The sequence below is a fragment of the Lipotes vexillifer genome, unplaced genomic scaffold, assembly GCF_000442215.2.
Source record: "Lipotes vexillifer unplaced genomic scaffold, Lipotes_vexillifer_v1.1 scaffold763, whole genome shotgun sequence".
NCBI lineage: Eukaryota > Metazoa > Chordata > Mammalia > Artiodactyla > Lipotidae > Lipotes > Lipotes vexillifer.
Window position 1 is genome coordinate 5,392,135 of NW_006770909.1, and position 18,178 is coordinate 5,410,312.

An 18,178-nucleotide genomic window follows, 5' to 3' on the forward strand; every position below is an offset into this window, starting at 1 on the left:
AAAATAATTGGTCCCATGATTGGGCATGAGGGAATTCCCTGGTGGTCCAGTGGTTAGGACTCGGAGCTTTCACTGCTGGGGAGCTCAGGTTCAATCCCTGGTCAGGGACCTGAGATGCCACAAGCTGCACGGTGTGGCCAAAAAAATTGAGCATGAAAGCTCCTTTACTGCTGTCCTCTCAAGACAAGGTGTTCTTGCCCCTTACATATGTTTCTAAACTTTGCTCTTGATCTCCACTATTTGTAGTTTTTAGACTCCCTCCCTCCCTCCCTCCCTCCCTTCCTTCTTCCCTCCCTCCGCTGCTTCCAGGCAAAAGGTATGTAACCTCAGTGAGGATCTGAACACCAAGCACTTTAAATTTTTAACAGAATCAAAGCATGTCTTAAAATGAATGGGCCAAAGTACTTTATGATAAGAAGTCCTGATGCATTATTGCTGTTTTTATAAGTTTTATAGTCACTGGAAATGCTGATCATGGATAGCCATGTATGCTCGAATTATCTAAAAGTACTTTGAGAAAAAATAAAAGTTAAAAAAAATCATATAGCAGTAGCAGATTGTACATGAGCTTTATAATAAAACTGTCCAGGGCTTCCCTGGTGGCGCAGTGGTTGAGAGTCCGCCTGCCGCTGCAGGGAACACGGGTTCGTGCCCCGGTCCGGGAAGATCCCACATGCCGCGGAGCGGCTGGGCCCGTGAGCCATGGCCGTTGGGCCTGCGCGTCCGGAGCCTGTGCTCCGCAGCGGGAGAAGCCACACGGTGAGAGGCCCGCGTATCGCAAAAAATAAATAAATAAAACTGTCCAAATGCTAGCTTTATCTTGTACTGACTTTATCACTTTGGGCGAATTATTTCATCTAGCTGAGTCCCAGTTCCCTTTTCTATATAAAATAGGTAAAATTTTACTTCCCCCACAGAAGTAAATAAATTAACAAAAGTACCTGGCACAAAATTGGTGTTCTATAGAAAACCACAAAGCATTCATTATTGTTCAATATTCTATAATACGGTATCTGATTTAAGCTGTTGCTTTGACACTGAAAATACTTATCCAGAAGGAAGCTGTAGTCTAAAATCTTAAACGAAAACTGACCACTTACGAGGTCCAGTATTGCTCTGCATAGTGCCTGGAGCAGAGGACATACTCAATACAGATATGATGTATGTCTTGACTGCATTTTTAGGTCAAGAAATTTGAAAGAGGGACCATCCTTATTAAGAAAGGGAACTAGTATCACAAATAGTAAAGGGTTTTTGTTTTTTGGTGGTTTTTTTTTAGCTCCACTCAGTTTGTGGCTTAGTTTGGCCTAGGGTGGCACCTAGCATCAGCGTTTTTCTAAGCTCCCCGGATAATGAACAGTAAAACCCTTAAATGAAATAGGCTTGCTGGCTTGTATTTGGGAACAGCAGGTATGAGGAAGCACAAGAGGATTCTACTCCACAACCATTTAAGAGAATAGTACTATCAGGGATAGAAGGTGGTGGCTGCCTTGGAGAGGAATAGAAAGCAGGCTAGTTTAGCTGACTGCCCAGAAGCACCAGGCTAAGAGCAAGGTCCGGGGCCTGAGAAAGAGCCCTGGGCTTTTTTTTTTTTTTTAAATTTATTTAGTTTTTTGGCTGTGTTGGGTCTTTGTTGCTGCGCACGGGCTTTCTCTAGTGGCCGGGGTGGGGGGTGGGCCCTGGGCTTTCAATAACTATTCTCAGATGGATTTAGGAGTAATGACACCACTCAACATTTAAAAGAGGAATTGTGCTTCTAATATAATTTCATATAGTTTAACATACTTCCTCAGGGCTTTAATCCGAAAAAGTTTGATTCAGCCTTCAAATCTCTTAACATGTCCTCAATCTGAGAAGCTTCCCTGCCACCTCTCATCCCCCTGCATTGATTTCTATGTCTTTTCTCCTGCTCCCAAGGCACCCTGAGCATATCACTCTCCAGACTTGTGGATCTCCCTCCATGTGGACTGAAAAAAAGCTCTTTGAAAATGAGGGCTATGTGCTTTGACATTATCCCTGGCACCAGCATTGTTTCTTGTTTAGGGTTGCATTCAAATATTTACTGAGTGAAGAATGAGAAATGAAGCAATTTACTGAAGGCTTACTTTGAGCCAGGTATTTTGCTGGTCTTTAAAGTAGGTTCTTTTATTTGAGGATTCTGGTTGTCTTTTTGAGATTAAATTTGTAAACATGAAGCAATTAACATGATGTAAAATTGCAAAATTTTTTGTACAGGAAAGTACAGAGATAATTCAAAGGGAGAGATCTATGTAGACAACGAATGCAAAATATACTTACAAATATGAAAAATATTTTAAAAATATGGTTAATTCTCAATTACTCATACTAACGGGGAACAGTGAAGTAGCTGAATTTAAAGACCAAAGTCCTTGAACTTTTTCTTTTAGTAGATATTCTGTTTTTGTTTAGACCGATAGTAAAACGAGTTCTTATTCCCTAGCATTTTGCTGATAAGAGAGGAGAGCCACCTAAAAGAGTGTTAAGGGGCAAGGAGAAGCCTTGAGATTTGGAACCATGTTTTTACCGTCTTTCTGTCTCTAGCGTGCAGCTTACCTGAAGCACCAAGTCCAGACCTCCCAGACTGCTATTCATATGCAGTTTGCCGTTATAGCTCAGGATTTCAAAAATGTAATGGTTCATCACATCAGTGTAACAAGAACAAACAAATCACAAAGCAGTTCACACTGGGCTCTTATAATCCTCCAGCCTTTAAAACTTTCATCATTTATGCTTTCATCTTAAGCCCTCTGCCCCTCACAGGTTTACTCACTGAGAATGAGTTTATAAGAAAAATAGACGACATGTTTTCTGTTTAAATAAGCAACATCTAAAACCGTATTTATAAAACTCTTACCAAGAATTTAAAATTTTCAAGTTTTTCTTTGTAAACAGTAGTTTACAGTTCTAAAAATACAACGCACTCATGAATCTTGACATAACCTTCAGTAAGTAGTACCTTCATTTTATTGACATGTAGCCTTATTAACTGCTCACTTTGAATACATACCTGTTCACCATACAGTATAGGTCGGTTTAGGTTTAATCCCTTAATTGTTTGGTTTTGAGTTAGAACTGTAGCGAATGCTATCACACTCTGCATTCCCTAAAAACAGGTAAATTCATTAAGGAAACTGACAAAGTATATAAATTAATTGATTTCAAGATCAGTAATCTGGATTCTGACAAATCAAAATCGTGTTTTTAAAAAGTTTAAGTAATTTCCTGATCCTTCAGTTGTAGGTTGATCAAATTCAGAAATGAATTGTTACTGTGTTATTTTCTCTCCGCCCTGAAATCTGTAACATACATGGGGAGTTTCTTAAGGTTTCAGTATCCATTTCCTCCGGTGTTTACCTCTAGGTTTGCTCCTAACCCCTCAAGGTTCTATATGATGCACAGAAATACAGACACACAAGTGGATCCCAGCTAGGGCTCTATACTACTTATAGTGTGTATCCTTAATGCAAGCTTTCTTTTACATTCATACTAGTACTTTAAGTGTGTGTTTGTGGCAGGAAAGGGTTACTAATCACATTTTTCACTGCTGCCACAGGCCTCCCTCTACCTTATTGGAAGGGCCTAGTCCTCCGCCATCTCTGTGATGCACACATAACATCTAGTTGTTATGCCAGAAAACCTGGGCTTTCTTCCACTTCACCAGTCAGTCTTCTTACTCTCCTATCAGTTGATCAGCAAGTCTTACAGATTCTGCCTCCAAAAGATGTTTCAAATTAGTCCATCTCTGTAGCTACCACCCCAACACTAGTCCTCATCACCCACCTGAATTACTGCGGAAACTGCCTAAGTGGTCAGTGGGCTTCCTCTCACCACCCTCTAATTCCCCACAGAGAAACAAGAGTGATCTTTTACAAGCACCAATCATATCATGTCACCCCTCAACTTAAAGCCTTTCCATAATTTGCATTTAACTCCCTTTGTGTAGCTACTCTGGCTTTTTAGTTCTCAGACTCAGTATTTCATAATTCATGTACTCCCCTCATTATTTTTGCCATATCTGAGTATCAGTTTTACTCTTTACCTAATACTTTTCCATTAAATCAACTCACTTTTCATTTATATTTATTTTAAAACTGTTTCACTACCATAAATGGAAAGCCACAATCCCTTGAAATAAATAGAAAGCATTTGTAAAAATAAATATGTATTAAAATTACCTCAAATTATGTCAGTCAGTATGCTACCCATACCACACTTGGGGAAGCACTATCTTAGAGTCTGTGTGTTCTGGACCCCCTGCCTGGAATGTTCTGCCATGGGCCCTCTTCAAGGGAGCTCTTTCTCATCCTTCACGACTCCTAAGTGTGACCTCCTCAGGTCTTCAGGGAACCATCCTATCATGCATATTACCTTCTGCCCATTATCAGAGTACTTTGCCAACTTTGTAGCACTTTTCTCTAATTTACTGATGTTTTCCTAACTAAAATATAACCTTTATAAGGGCAGAGACCATATCTGATGCACTCCTGTATCCTTAAAATCTAGAATTGTGACTGGTATGTGTAGACAATACACAGTTGACCCTTAAAGGGTCAAGGATCAACTGTGTACCTTGGTATCCATGGATTCAAACAACCTTGAATCCTGTAGCAACTGTAGTATTTACTATTGAAAAAAATCTGCATATAACTGGACCCCAGCAGTTCAACCTGTGTTATCAAGAGTCAACTGTATATTGAATTAATGCTTTCCCAAGACCGTACTGGCTGCATCTACCCCCTTCTTAAGTTTTAGAGCCTATTACCCCAAAGAGCCTCCTTGGCCCATCTTACTGTTTTCCTGTCCCAGTAATTTTGCATTAACCTATTAACAATAGGTTCCTAACAGTAGGCCTGAAGGTTTGAAGGCAAGTTTGAGAAAATGAAGGCTAGAATTTGAAGACATGCAAAACAGACAAACTTCTCATTATTAGTCCAGATGAAGGCTCAGAGCAGCTCTTAGCATCATCTTAGGTTTTATGCCATAACATAACTACTCACTGCAAAATGTTTCCATAAGTAAAAAATTTATATTATACAAATGAAGTAGTATTTGTTTAATTAAAAGGAACATAATCATCTTCTTTAGAAAATCCCATACAAGTTAAGAAGGGTAACAGATGGAAGTTTAGGAAGATTTTTATTACACTGGATATTCTTCCATAATATTATTATAATCTGATTCTTATTTAAGAAAAATATTTTCTCTGATATTAGACCTTAGAGACAAGCTTAATCATTCATAAGACTGTCATTTAGCTGGTCTCTGACACTTCTCTATGCTAGTTTCCAGGGAGAATGATCCAATATCTGAGTGACTATCTCATACCCAATTTTACTCACCAGATCACTGTCACCCAGATCTAATTTCTCTAAGGATGAATTAATTTGTAGCATTGCAGCAAAAAACATTCCACCCTTATTTTCAATCTTGTTTCCAGTCATTCTTAGGTGTTTCAGAGTTGTATTCTTCTGAAAAGGAAAAGAGGCAAAACTTGGTTAAAATTTTAACCCACAGAATTCTCTTTAGATTACGTGAGTTAGGAGACTATATTACTATTTGCAGACTCATCAGTTTTTCATGGAGATAGAACAGGATATATTCCTTAAAGGTAACATTCAATTTCCCATAACAGACAAAAATCTAGTTTAATAGTTTAGTAGAAAGAATGCCCAGGAAATAGATACCAAAATAATGACCAGTGAATGAAGCAGATTTTAATAACTTTCCTTTCATTAGAAAATCTATAAATTTATCTTCTAAGAAAATTATACCACCTTTTAAAATTGAGATGAAATTCACACAACACAAAATTAACCATTTTGAAATGTACAATTTGAGACTTCCCTGGCGGTCCAGTGGTTAGGACTCCATGCTCTCGCTGCCGAGGGCCAGGGATCAATCCCTGGTTGGGGAGCTAAGATCCTGCAAGCTGCACGGTGCAGAAAAAAAATAAGCAAGAAAATGTACAATTCACTGGATTTTACTACATTCGCAGTGTTGTGCAGCCATCACCTCTAGCTAATTCCAAACCATTTTTATCACCCCTAAAGGAGACCCTGTACCCATTAAGCAATCACTTCACATTCCCCTGTATCATTTTGAAAGTGATACAGTTTCTCAGACATTTGCGAAGTTTAATTCCTTCTCTTATTTCATTTCTTTTGATAAATCTTTCACAAAATTACAGACATTTCATTGTCCTAGTGAATAAATATTTGGACATACAAGTGTAAATAATTATCTTTAAAATTAAGTCAAATCCCTTTAAGAGTGGGAAGAAGGCAAGGATGTCCACTCTCACTACTTCTATTTGATATTGTACTGGAGGGTCTAGATAGGACAATTAGGCAAGAAAAAGAAACAAAAAAGGCATCCAGGTTGGAAAAGAAGTAAAACGCTTGTGTGCATACGACATGATCTTATATGTGGAAAATTCTAAGGAATCCACCAAAAAAACCCAAACCAAAACAAAACAAAAGCTGTTAGAACTAATAAATGGGGAATTCCCTGGCAGTCCAGTGGTTAGGGCTCTGTGTTCTCACTGCTGAGGGCCCAGGTTCAATCCTTGGTCAGGGAACTAAAATCCCACAAGCCAGCCAAAAAAAAAAAAAAGAAGAAGAACTAATAAATGAGTTCAGCAAGACTGCAGGACACAAGATCAATATATAGAAATCAACTGTATTTCCATACACTAGCAATGAACAATTCAAAAATGAAATTAAGAAAATTCCATTTATAATAACATCAAAAAGAATAAAACATTAGGAATAAATTTAACAAAAGGGCAAGACTTGCACATTGAAAACTACAAAGCATCAAAGCATGGTTGAAAGAAATTAAAAACAACCTAAACAAGGACTTCCCTGGCAGTCCAGTGGTTAAGACTCTGAACTTCCACTGCAAGACGCATGGGTTCAATCCCTGGTCGGGGAACTAAGATCCCACATGTTGTGCAGTGTGGCCAAAAATAAATAAATATTAAAAAAATAAAAAACTAAAATAAAAACAACCTAAGTAAATGGAAACACATCCCATGTTCCTGGATCGGAAGACTTAATATTAAGATGGCAATATTCCCCAAATTGATCTAAATATTTAAAGCAATCCCTCTCAAAATCCCAGTTGCATTTTTTGCAGAAATTGATAAACTGATCTTAAAATTCATGTGGAAATGCAAGGGACCCAGAAGAACCAACATAATCTTGAAAAAAACAAAGAGGACTCACTTCTTGACTTTAAAACTTACTACAAAACTACAGTAGTCGAGATATTGTGAGACTGGCCTAAGGATAGACATATAGATTAAAAGAATAGAATGGAGAGTACAGAAATAAACCCTCACATTTATAATCAACTCACTTTCAACAAGGATGTCAAAATTAACGGGGAAAGAACAGTCTTAACAAAAGGTGTTGGGTCAAATAGATATCCACATGAAAAAGAATGAAATTAGACTCCTACTTCACATCATATATAAAAATTAACTCAAAATGTATCAGAGAACTAAAAGAGCCAAATCAAAAAGCTGTTAGAAAAAAACGTAAGTGTAAATCTTCAGGACTTTGGATTAGGCAAAGTCATGAAGTTGTAGCCTTCTTAGATACATCACCAAAAGCCCAAACAACAAAAGAAAAAAATAGATAAAATGAATTTTATCAAAATTAAAAAATTTTGTGCTTCAAAAGACACCACTAAGGAAGTTAAAGGCAACCTACAGAATGTGCGAAAATATTTGCAAATCACGTATCTAATAAGGGACTCCAGAAAGGGCAAAAGATTTGAACAGATAGTTCTCCAAAGAAGATATACAAATGACTAATTAGCACATAAAAAGATACTCAACATCTTTATTCATTAGGGAAATGCAAATCAAAACCACAAAACCTCTTCATACCCACTAGGATAGCTCAAATCAAAGAGACAATAGGGCTTCCCTGGTGGCGCAGTGGCTGGGAGTCCCCCTGCTGATGCAGGGAACATGGGTTCATGCCCCGGTCCAGGAGGATCCCACACGCCGCAGAGCCGCTGGGCCCGTGAGCCTTGGCCGCTGAGCCTGCACGTCCGGAGTCTGTGCTCCGCAACGGGAGAGGCCACAACAGTGAGAGGCCCGCGTACCGCAAAAAAAAAAGACAATAACAAGTACTGGTGAGGATATGGAGAAATCAGAACACCCATACATTGTTGGTGGAATTGTAAAAAGGGACAGCCACTTTGGAAAACAGTTTGGCAGTCACTCAAAATGTTAAACAGAGTTTCCAAATGAACCATTTCACTCCTAGGTATGTACCCTAGAAAACTGAAAACATACATGCACAGAAAAATGTGTGCAAATGTTCACAGCAGCATTATACATTATAGACAAAAAGTGGAAACCCAAATGTCCATTAACTAATGGATGAACAAATGTGATATATTTCCAAACAATGGAATATTACTTGGCAATAAAAAGAAATGAAGCATGTTACAACATGGATAAAATTTGAAAGCATTAGGCCAGTCACTAAAGGCCACATACTGTACGATTCCATTTATAAATGGCCAGAATAGGCAATCTACAGGTAGAAAGTAGATGTGACTGCCAGGTGCTGGCAGTAAGAGTGAGAGAGAGAAGCACAGAGTGGGATTACTAATGGGTACAGGGCTTCTTTTTTGGGGGAAAATGCTCTAAAAACAGTGATAGTGGTGATGGTCACATAACTGTGAATATAACTGACTGTTGAACAACACAGGGGTTAGGGGCGACGACCCTCTGTGCAGTTGAAAATGAGTTTAACTTTACATTTGGCCCTCTGTATCCGAGGTCCTGCATCCTCAGATTCAACTGACAGTGGATTGTGTGGTACTGCAGCATGTATTTAGTGAAAGAAATCTACATATGAGTGGACCCATACAGTTCAAACCTGTGCTGTTCAAGGGTCCACTGTATTCAATATACTAAAAAAACACTGAATTGAACACTTACAAAGGGTAAATTTTGTATACATGAATTATATCTTAATAAAGCTCTTTATTTTTTTATTCTCTATTTTTTTAACTGAGGTATAGTTGATTTACAATGTTGTGCTAATTTCTGCTGTACAGCAAAGTGACTCAGTTATACACATATTCTTTTTTTATATTTTCCATTATGGTTTATCCATAAAGCTGTTTATTTTTTAAAATGAGTTCAAAAGTGCTCATGTAATGTCCAGATTTTAATAAATTGAAGTGAAATAAAAAATATACATTCGCATAATATTAAAATAAGTTGACATTAACATTTGTTTCTGTTGGTTCCAAGCTAAAACTAAAGAAGTTAAAATTCCCAAATAAAATGTTAGTTTGAGGTATACGAATGCTTACATGTAGTGCTTTAGCAATCAGTTCTCCACCTTCAGGCCCAATGTCATTAAACATAAGGTTTAAGTAAATGAGATTATGTTGTTTCTAAAATAAGGAGAGAAAAGAAGCTATTACATATATATTATTAGAAATCAATAATATGTAAGAGCTGCTTTTTAAGTAAAAGTGTTTACCTCCCAAAAAAAATCTTTATAACCAGGAAATTTCAAGGTCCAGCAAAAGAAAGGGCCATTAAGGGAAAAAATCAACATGATCATTTAAACAAATATAATGGCAATATAAAGAAAAGAACTATATTCATTTTTGATCAATGATTCAAAGTATGGATGTGCTTTATGTACTTAACCATAGTGTATGAGTTTGCAGAAGATGACTCAGGAGGCTCTAGGTACCAGCTCTACCGAGACCAAATACACAAATGCGTTTTTAGTATATTTCAAGTGTTATAAATATGGCACAGAGTCAGGACACTTGACATTTTGCAAAACTAGTGTTTTGTGTGTGTGTGATTAGACTAGGTGATTTCACCGTAAACAGAACTAAGAATATTTTGATGACGATACTTTTGCAGCATTTTTATTTGTGGTTGATGAAGATAACTTGGTTACTTCACTTTTTTTTTTTTTTTTTAATTTTCACTCTGTCCTTACATGTGTGCCATTTCATGGACATGAGAATTTTAAGTTCATTTTATTTTATTATTTATTTATTTATTTATTTATTTTTTTGTTTGTTTGTTTGTTTTGCGGCACGCGGGCCTCTCGCTGTTGTGGCCTCTCCCATTGCGGAGCACAGGCTCCGGACGCGCAGGCTCAGCGGCCATGGCTCACGGGCCCAGCCGCTCCGCGGCATGTGGGATCCTCCCGGACCGGGGCACGAACCCGCGTCCCCTGCATCGGCAGGCGGACTCTCAACCACTGTGCCACCAGGGAAGCCCCTAAGTTCATTTTAAGCTCATTAGAAGCACTTGTAGCAGATGAGAAAGGAACAAATAGGAAATTAAAAAGCCAATTTAAGGGAAGAATAAAAAATGATATATGCTGCTTTAAACATTTTATTTTAACTGAAAATACAGACATACATACGTATGTGCCAATCTTCTGAGGTTGAAACAAAGCCTTTTCTTTAACGACACCTATTCTGATTGGTGGACCACACTGTCTTTCGTAAATAAAATGCAACCATAAAACAGCATTTCAGCTTGGGTGTCTCCAAAGTGAAGTCTGCAATAAAGGGTTAGCTTAGCAGGCTAGGGATGCTGAAACCCTGCACGTTCCAAAGAAAGGGCTGGTTCTTAACTGGGTCCTGGGAGAAAAAAAAAAAATGAAGCAAGAACATTTTGTAGTAAAATAATACCTGAAGCAGTTCTGTAGCATAGGATGCACCAACATCACTTATGAGGTTATATCTAACATCCAAACCTGAAGAACACAGATGAATAGAAGCTGATATTCCTTCTAGTGAACACTTAAAATCAGGAAAATGAAAGCTGGAAGGAACGATTCTTAAGGAGACATACCATTAATATATGGATTATTCTTTAAAATTCTGCAAAGAATCCAAAAATCTTCACCTGTTACTCTTTCTACTGGCATTAAGTGACAGTTACCAGCAACATTTAATGTGATTCCTGCCAATCTGTTAAAATATAAAAAAGAAATCCAGTAAAGAAATAAAAGTATTTTTCCTTCATGTTTAGTAACATCATGGATAGAATTTACTGGAACCAAGTAGGTACCACAATACAGATTTATATCAAGTAACTTAAAACTACTGAATATTCTACAGTTTTTGCAAAGCACCTTAATATATACATAGTTTAGGGCTTCCCTGGTGGTGCAGTGGTTGAGAGTCCGCCTGCCGATGGAGGGGACACGGGTTCGTGCCCAGGTCCAGAAAGATCCCACATGCCGTGGAGCGGCTGGGACCATGAGCCATGGCCGCTGAGCCTGCGTGTCTGGAGCCTGTATATATATATATATATGCATAGTTTAATTTCTCAACCACAAGAAAACCAAAGTATTCCCACTTGACAGATAATGACATTGAAGACTTCAATGATTTGGATAAGTAAACCCGGCTAACAGGAGTTAAGGACAAATCTGGAACTCAGTAAACTCCACTACCTCCAAGACCTAACTATGTCAATCATCTGTGCTGAATCAAAAAGTATGTCCACGTTATCAAGCATTTCCAAATGGCTTTCAAATCACTCAGTGTTCCAGTATTTTCACACAGATGAATATCAGTGAATGTTACTGATGTAATCAAGTATTTGTCTTCCTTACCCCTTTTCAATTTCTTCATCCACTTCTTGGAGTATATGCAATATAAAAGGTTTAATTTCCTGGGACTTTTCCATACATAGCTCATAATAATATTCCTGTAGACCGCCAATAGGTTCTGCAGCTTTTGAAAAATAAATGCATTACCTTTCATCACATATACATTATCCCAGGAGCTTCCCCCACGCCAAAAAAAAATTAGACTTCTTTCAAAGATACAAATGTGTGCGTATAGAGTTGAGGGCAGGGTGAAGAAAAGGAGATGACATTTAAAATACAGAAAGGGAAGAAAAATAAGAAGGAATGGGAGAGAAGAAAAATGCTGTTTGGAGAACTAGGGCCATAGAAGTACCCACTGAGAGTGGGCAGACACTAACTTCCAAGTGACACAAAGGGACAATTAACCTCTGTTATGTAACAGGCCTGGCAGCTGAGGAAAATGATGTCCAGAGAAATTACGTATTTTGCCTAATATCATACAGATAAATAAAGGCAGAGTACAGAATCATACTGACTCCAAAGTCTCTTCCTACTCTGCTATAATGGGTTAGGGTGACTCAAGGTTGCTTATCATGGCTTCAAACAAAGACAATTTTATCATAGAGTCTAAACTCAAAAGGGATCTGAAAAATCACCAAGTCCAAGAGGCTTCTTGGAGACCCTCTATACAATGCACGTTGATGGCATTTGAATACAGCTCTGTCTGTGTTTCCTAACACCAAGTTGAGGCCTAGCTCACAGAAGCACTTCACCTACCCTGGCCTTCCATGTCCTCTTTCTAAAGGTGATTTTCCCTGTCCAGTCCTTAGTAACGAAGACAGAAACAAAACAGGAGTTAAGAACTTGTTCCTTTGTTATACCTGCACTTTTCCTTAATGGTCTTATTATTTTCGATATTACTTTTTAAAAAATTTTTGTTGGAGTATAGTTGATTTACAATGTTGTGTTGGTTTCAGGTGTACAGCAAAGTGAATCAGTTATACATATACATATATCCACTCTTTTTAAGATTCTTTTCCCATATAGGTCATTACAGAGTACTGAGTAGAGTTCCCTGTGCTATACAGTAGGTCCTTATTAGTTATCCATTTTATATACAGTAATGTGTATATATCAATCCCAGTCTTCCAATTTATCCCTCCTCCCTCCCCTTCGCTATTACTTTAAAAGCATCCTTTTTGAGGCCCAGGCCTTCTTGGGTAGAAGGTATGCTGACACTTTTCTTAGAAGCACACACCGCTGTCTGTATTTTCTGTCCTACCTTTTGGGTATGTCTCTTCAAGAGTCCATGCTCAGAGATATCACTACTCAATCAGCCTGAGGTCTTTAGGATCCAGCTTCTCTAAGTCTCTACATCTCAAAGATCTTATTTGCTGAGTGGATTTCTGCACTATATGAACTAAAGAGTTTGCTAAACAAATATGCAAAACAAGATTTAAGATGAGGAACATCATATTACAAGTGAAAGCAAATAAACTTTTCTTATAGTTTCTTAAAATAAACTTAAAAAAAATAAATTTAGGGGACTTCCCTGGTGGTCCAGTAGTTAGGACTCTGTGCTTTCACCGCACTGCAGTGCAGCCCAAATAAATAAATAAATTTAACCCACACTTATTTCAGATAACTTGGAAATTTCAATATCAAAAAGAAAATAAAGAAAAAAAAAGAAAAGAAAAGAAACATTCATCAGCAATCCCACTACTGAAGAACCACCACAACTGAGATCTGGGGATATTTCTTCCCTATTATTTTTCTTTTTCTATATCCTTTTTTTTCTTCAGTTAACATTGTAAGCAGCTTTCCCATATCATTAGATATTCTCTGAAAATTTTTAGTGTCAGCATAATTTCTGTCTTGTGGACGGATGCACATAAGAAATCTTTCACTTACCAGATATAAAATAGATAAACAAGGACCTACTATATAGCACACGGAATTATATTCAGTATCTTGTAACAGCCTAAAACGGAAAAGAATCTGAAGAAGAATATACCTATATATATACGTATGTGTAACTGAATCACTGTGATGTACACCTGAAACTAACACAACATTGTAAATCAACTAGACTTCAATTAAAAAAATTTTTTTTAAAGAAATCTTTCACTTACTTTAGGAAATTTTCATGTATTTAAATAATACTTTAGCACAATATTTCCCAAATTGTGTTCTGTGGAATACTAATTTACAAGATGATCAAAGATGCTCTAAATAGAATAGGTTTTACTGTCAAATAAGTTTGGGAAATGATAAATTGAACAATGCTAAACAGATTCCTATCTACAACATTTCTCAGGACATTTAAAACTCTCAGGTGATCAAAGATTCCTCAGATTGTTGAGCCTGGCGGGGAGGGAGGTTAAAAGTGCTCCCAGACTTAGGACTTTCGTGACCATGGTTAACATGGAATGCAATCCAAAAAATGCTAGTGTAGCGTCCTCAACAGAAAACAAAGCAAGTAGATCTCAAACGGATTTACTTCCTGGAACTGGGCTCCCACTGGGTTTCTTTCCTCTCTTCTGGTTACTACTTTCCTCGGTATTAAAAATGTTAAACAAAATTTCAGAAATAGAGACCTGATTGAAATAAAGACATGTTTATGTGGGGTTTGTTAGGACTGCAACCCAGGAGACACAGATCCAAGAAGCACTTGAACTGTGTTCCACCAGACTACAAAATGGTGCAGGCTTATAAATGCAAAAAACCCACAAGGTTACATAAATTGTTTGTCAAGAATTAGGATTGGAGCTGGCAAGAAGTAAGGGTGCTTGGTAAGCAAGGATTGGTTAGGAGTCTGAAACAATTACAAAATTGCAAAGGTGGGGGTAATTTGAAACTACAAGGTTGCAACTAGCAGCTGCTAGCAGATTCCGTTTTGAAAACAGCTGGTAGTCTCCTTGAGTCTGATACAGTTTAGAGAAAATTCAAGTTCTCAGTGATGAAGGAATGCATCTGAAATCATATCCACGATGGCCACTTGGCTCCATTTTGTATGCCTGTACCACAGTTACCCCATTTTGATTTTTAAACGATCTTAAGTATGTCATCAAAGAGAAGAGAGGATTGCTCTGAGAATTTCTCTGATGTTCATTCTGCCTGCCCTCAGCTGGCACAACCATATCCAGGACATGCAGACAGACAGACTTATAGGTCATGTTTTTGTGAAGACATGAAGGAATCTTAGATTACAAGCTCAATATAGCTAAAGAAATTTACAAGAATATTTGTATTTAATTACCTGGCCATGGATGTAGGTTATTTTAAAGCTTCAGCTATATCTTTCTGCTACTCCCTCTTTTATTTAAAATTCACCTAAGTATTGTATGTCAGGATTCTATGGCACCAATAATTTATTTCCTATAGTGTATTCATATTAGGAGAAAATAATAAACCAGTGTGCAAAGTGTAAAGCAAAACCTAGGAATAACCAATTACACAAGAAAATGTCAAGACTCTAACCTAGATTTCATTTTTAATCCACACCGGAGTCTTGAATTCCAAATAATTTTTACTTAACAGCCTGTTTAAAAAATTCTAGTTAAGAGCTCATTTTGGAGGTGGTTCCCAATGCCCTCCTATACTGGAACAGCCAAGTACTGGGAAATCCAAGGGTTGAGGGTGTCATACTTGGGTGCCTATCCAGAACGTGTGTGTGTGACGCTGAACAAGTTACTTAAATTCTTCGATCTTAAATTTCCTCTTATGCTAAAAGCAGAGTATATCAATGCTCATCTCATGGTGCTTTGAGGAATACGAAGGCTTCTGGCACAATTCCATATCTACAACACAAGTGTCCAAAATGGAAATGGTGGAGGGAGAGGGCGTTCACACTATACCTAACTTGCTACCAGATAATTCATGAGTGCGGAAATACTTAAAACCGAGCTGGCGTAAAGGTGCAAAGAGCTGTTTCCAGACCCTCTCGCCCACCTGGGCCCTGCTCTCTGGAGACTGCACAAAAAGGGGCCCAAGAAGTATATCCAGACAACCTTCTCAGAGACCGTAAGAGCAAAGCGACACACACACTTTAGTACACTTCAGGACAACCCACCGCGCGAACTGCGTACCCGCCGCGGGAACTTGGGGCTCCGCTCCCGCCTGCGTTTGGGGGCGCCCCGAAGTTCCGGCCACAGCTGGGGTTCCCAGGGGCACCCTCCCGCCAGACCACCTCTGGCCCGAAGTCTGCTCGAAGGAATCGGTCTGGCCCCGACGGCCCTAGCGCGTTTCGTCCGGGCCAGGCCGGCGCCAAAGGACCCCCTATTTCTTACCGCTACCGTCGGCCGCAGCCCACGCCGGAGTAGGGGTCGTAGATGGGGCGGAAGGTGGGGTCCGGGATTCAGGCCTGGCCTCCTGCGGGCAGCGCTGCATGCTCTCTGCATCCCGCGGGCCGCAGCAGCGGCGTTGTCATGACGACCGCGCGCGTGCGCCAGCCGCCCCAGGCAGCCAACGATCTGCGCCGGGAGCAGATCCACCGCGCGACCCTGAGCGCCGGAACCAGCCGGCTGTGGCGACCTTCGCCATTACTCCGTTGGTCCCTGAGGCCTGATTGGGCGGGCAGTGACCGCCGATGCTATGGAGGCTCCTTGGTCACCCCGTCTGGGTCCAGGTCACCTGCCCTGGGTTAAAGACACGCTGAGGGAGGGCACCCTGTCTCCTTTTCAGGTAGAAGTTCTCGAGGTTTAGGGGGCACAGGTGATGGGCTAGGGCCCGGGCATACAAAGACGATTATGACACAGTCCTTTCTTTCCCCAAAGTGTGCACATACCTGCGGAGGCCAGGCGCAAAAGCAGAGTGGCACTAGCACGGATAGGGCGCGGAGGTAAGGGAGCGTAAAGGGGCTTGTCGATCAGTCTTGTGGAGGGGTGGGGGCATCAGGGAGGGCTTCTTGGAAGAGGTATCATCCTGACTGGCCCGGGTGAACCTGCCAGAGGGCAAAACTGCTTTGTGCGTTTCTGGAGATGTGCAGGTTCTTGGGGCTGCCCAGATGAACCCAGACTGTGTATTGGGGGCGAAGGGGGAGCTGTGTGGCAAGCGAGGCCAAATCCACGTGGAGTCCTGTGCATCCTCTGAGAAGCAGAGCTGTTATGGGGCAGGGCGCTGGGAGCTCTCAAATAGGGAACAGCTGATGGAGGATTTGACACGACCTAGGGGAGATGCAGTATGAAGCAGCTCAGGAGAGATCATAAACCATCAGCTAAGACTGGACTTTGGGGAATGAGAAGGAGACAGAACCCAGCGACAGTTACAGGGTAACGTGTCCAGGATTTGGTACTTGGGCCTGGGGGAGAGAAGAAAAGGAAGGAGGGAAGGAAGGCCCTCTCTTTGGGGTTACCATAGATCAAAGAGAAGTGGAAGGCCCCTGTAGAGCAGCGGTCCCCAACCTTTTTGGCACCGGGGACCGGTTTCGTGGAAGACAATTCTTCCACAGACGGGGGTGGAGGGGAGGCATGGTGGGGTGAAAGGGGCGGGGGATGGTTCAGGCGGTAACGTGAGCGATGCGGAGGGCAGATGAAGCTTCGCTCACTCACCGCCACTCACCTCCTGCTGTGCGGCCCGGTTCCTAACAGGCTGCGGACTGGTACCAGTCCATGGCCCCGGGGGTTGGGGACCCCTGCTGTAGAGGACTCTGGAGCCAGTCAGAGACTCCTTGGCCTGAGCAAAGGTGTAAGGAAGATCCTCAAGGTAAAAACAGGCCATTTAGGAAGACAGTTCAAAGGTGAAAAACAAAATGTCTGAGTCCTCTCTCCTTCCCACTACCCCACCAGCCAATTCCAGACCACCGCTCCACTGCCAAGAAATTGTGCCAGGCAAGGCAGAGGTCTCTTGAAACCCTGTGTAGCCCACGGATTTTAAGCATCACTTGTATTTCTTCAGATTACACATGATGATGATAGAAAAGACAATTATATTTTCATTTACCCCACGTGCTACCAACAAAGTTGAGAGGTAGCCTGAAATACTCAAGTGTGAGTGTAGGTGCAATTCAGCACCCGCCCTTCCCTATTCCTCCCTTAAAGGGGAAAGAGAGGTTGAGGATTAATTAATTGCTGCCCCAGGGGAAGGGAAGAATACTCTTCCAAAGGAGCAAGAAGGGCAGAATTAGACTTTTGTTCCAGAGAGTGACTAACAAACAGGGTCAGAACAGAATAAACAGGAAAGAGCTGCTTTAACCAGGCAAACAGCACTTACAGCACTGTTCGCCCCATCTGCCTTAGCAAACCAAAACAGTATTTACACAGAACGACAGCCTGCAATGTCAAAATGCGTATCAAATAGGATGGTCAAAAAGACACCACATGTACAGCTCATTTCCATTAGTACCTTTCTCATCACCCCCAGTGACTTCCAGGTATGGAGGAGGGATGTAGTTTGGGGGAAAAAAAAAAACCTCCCTGATTGGGGGGTAGGGGAGCAGGGGAGAGGGATGCTGAGTGGATTCACTGGGTGCTTATGTGTCAAGAACTAGGAGTAGAGGGCTTCCCTGGTGGCGCAGTGGTTGAGAGTCCACCTGCCGATGCAGGGGACACGGG

General features: G+C 40.4%; 1 protein-coding gene across 1 annotated transcript in view; it reads right to left on the reverse strand.

The window, feature by feature from the left end:
- LRRC34 (leucine rich repeat containing 34) overlaps window positions 1-16,016 on the reverse strand; it is a 19,741-nt gene extending 3,725 nt beyond the window's left edge. Inside the window, exons 1-7 of the mRNA XM_007446433.1 lie at window positions 15,917-16,016; window positions 11,652-11,772; window positions 10,883-11,001; window positions 10,720-10,784; window positions 9,364-9,447; window positions 5,361-5,489; window positions 3,029-3,124 (exon numbers count right to left, since the gene is read on the reverse strand). Coding sequence (XP_007446495.1) covers window positions 3,029-3,124; window positions 5,361-5,489; window positions 9,364-9,447; window positions 10,720-10,784; window positions 10,883-11,001; window positions 11,652-11,772; window positions 15,917-16,016 — 714 coding nt within the window. The remainder of the gene's footprint in view (window positions 1-3,028; window positions 3,125-5,360; window positions 5,490-9,363; window positions 9,448-10,719; window positions 10,785-10,882; window positions 11,002-11,651; window positions 11,773-15,916) is intronic.
- Window positions 16,017-18,178: the final 2,162 nt, after the last annotated feature.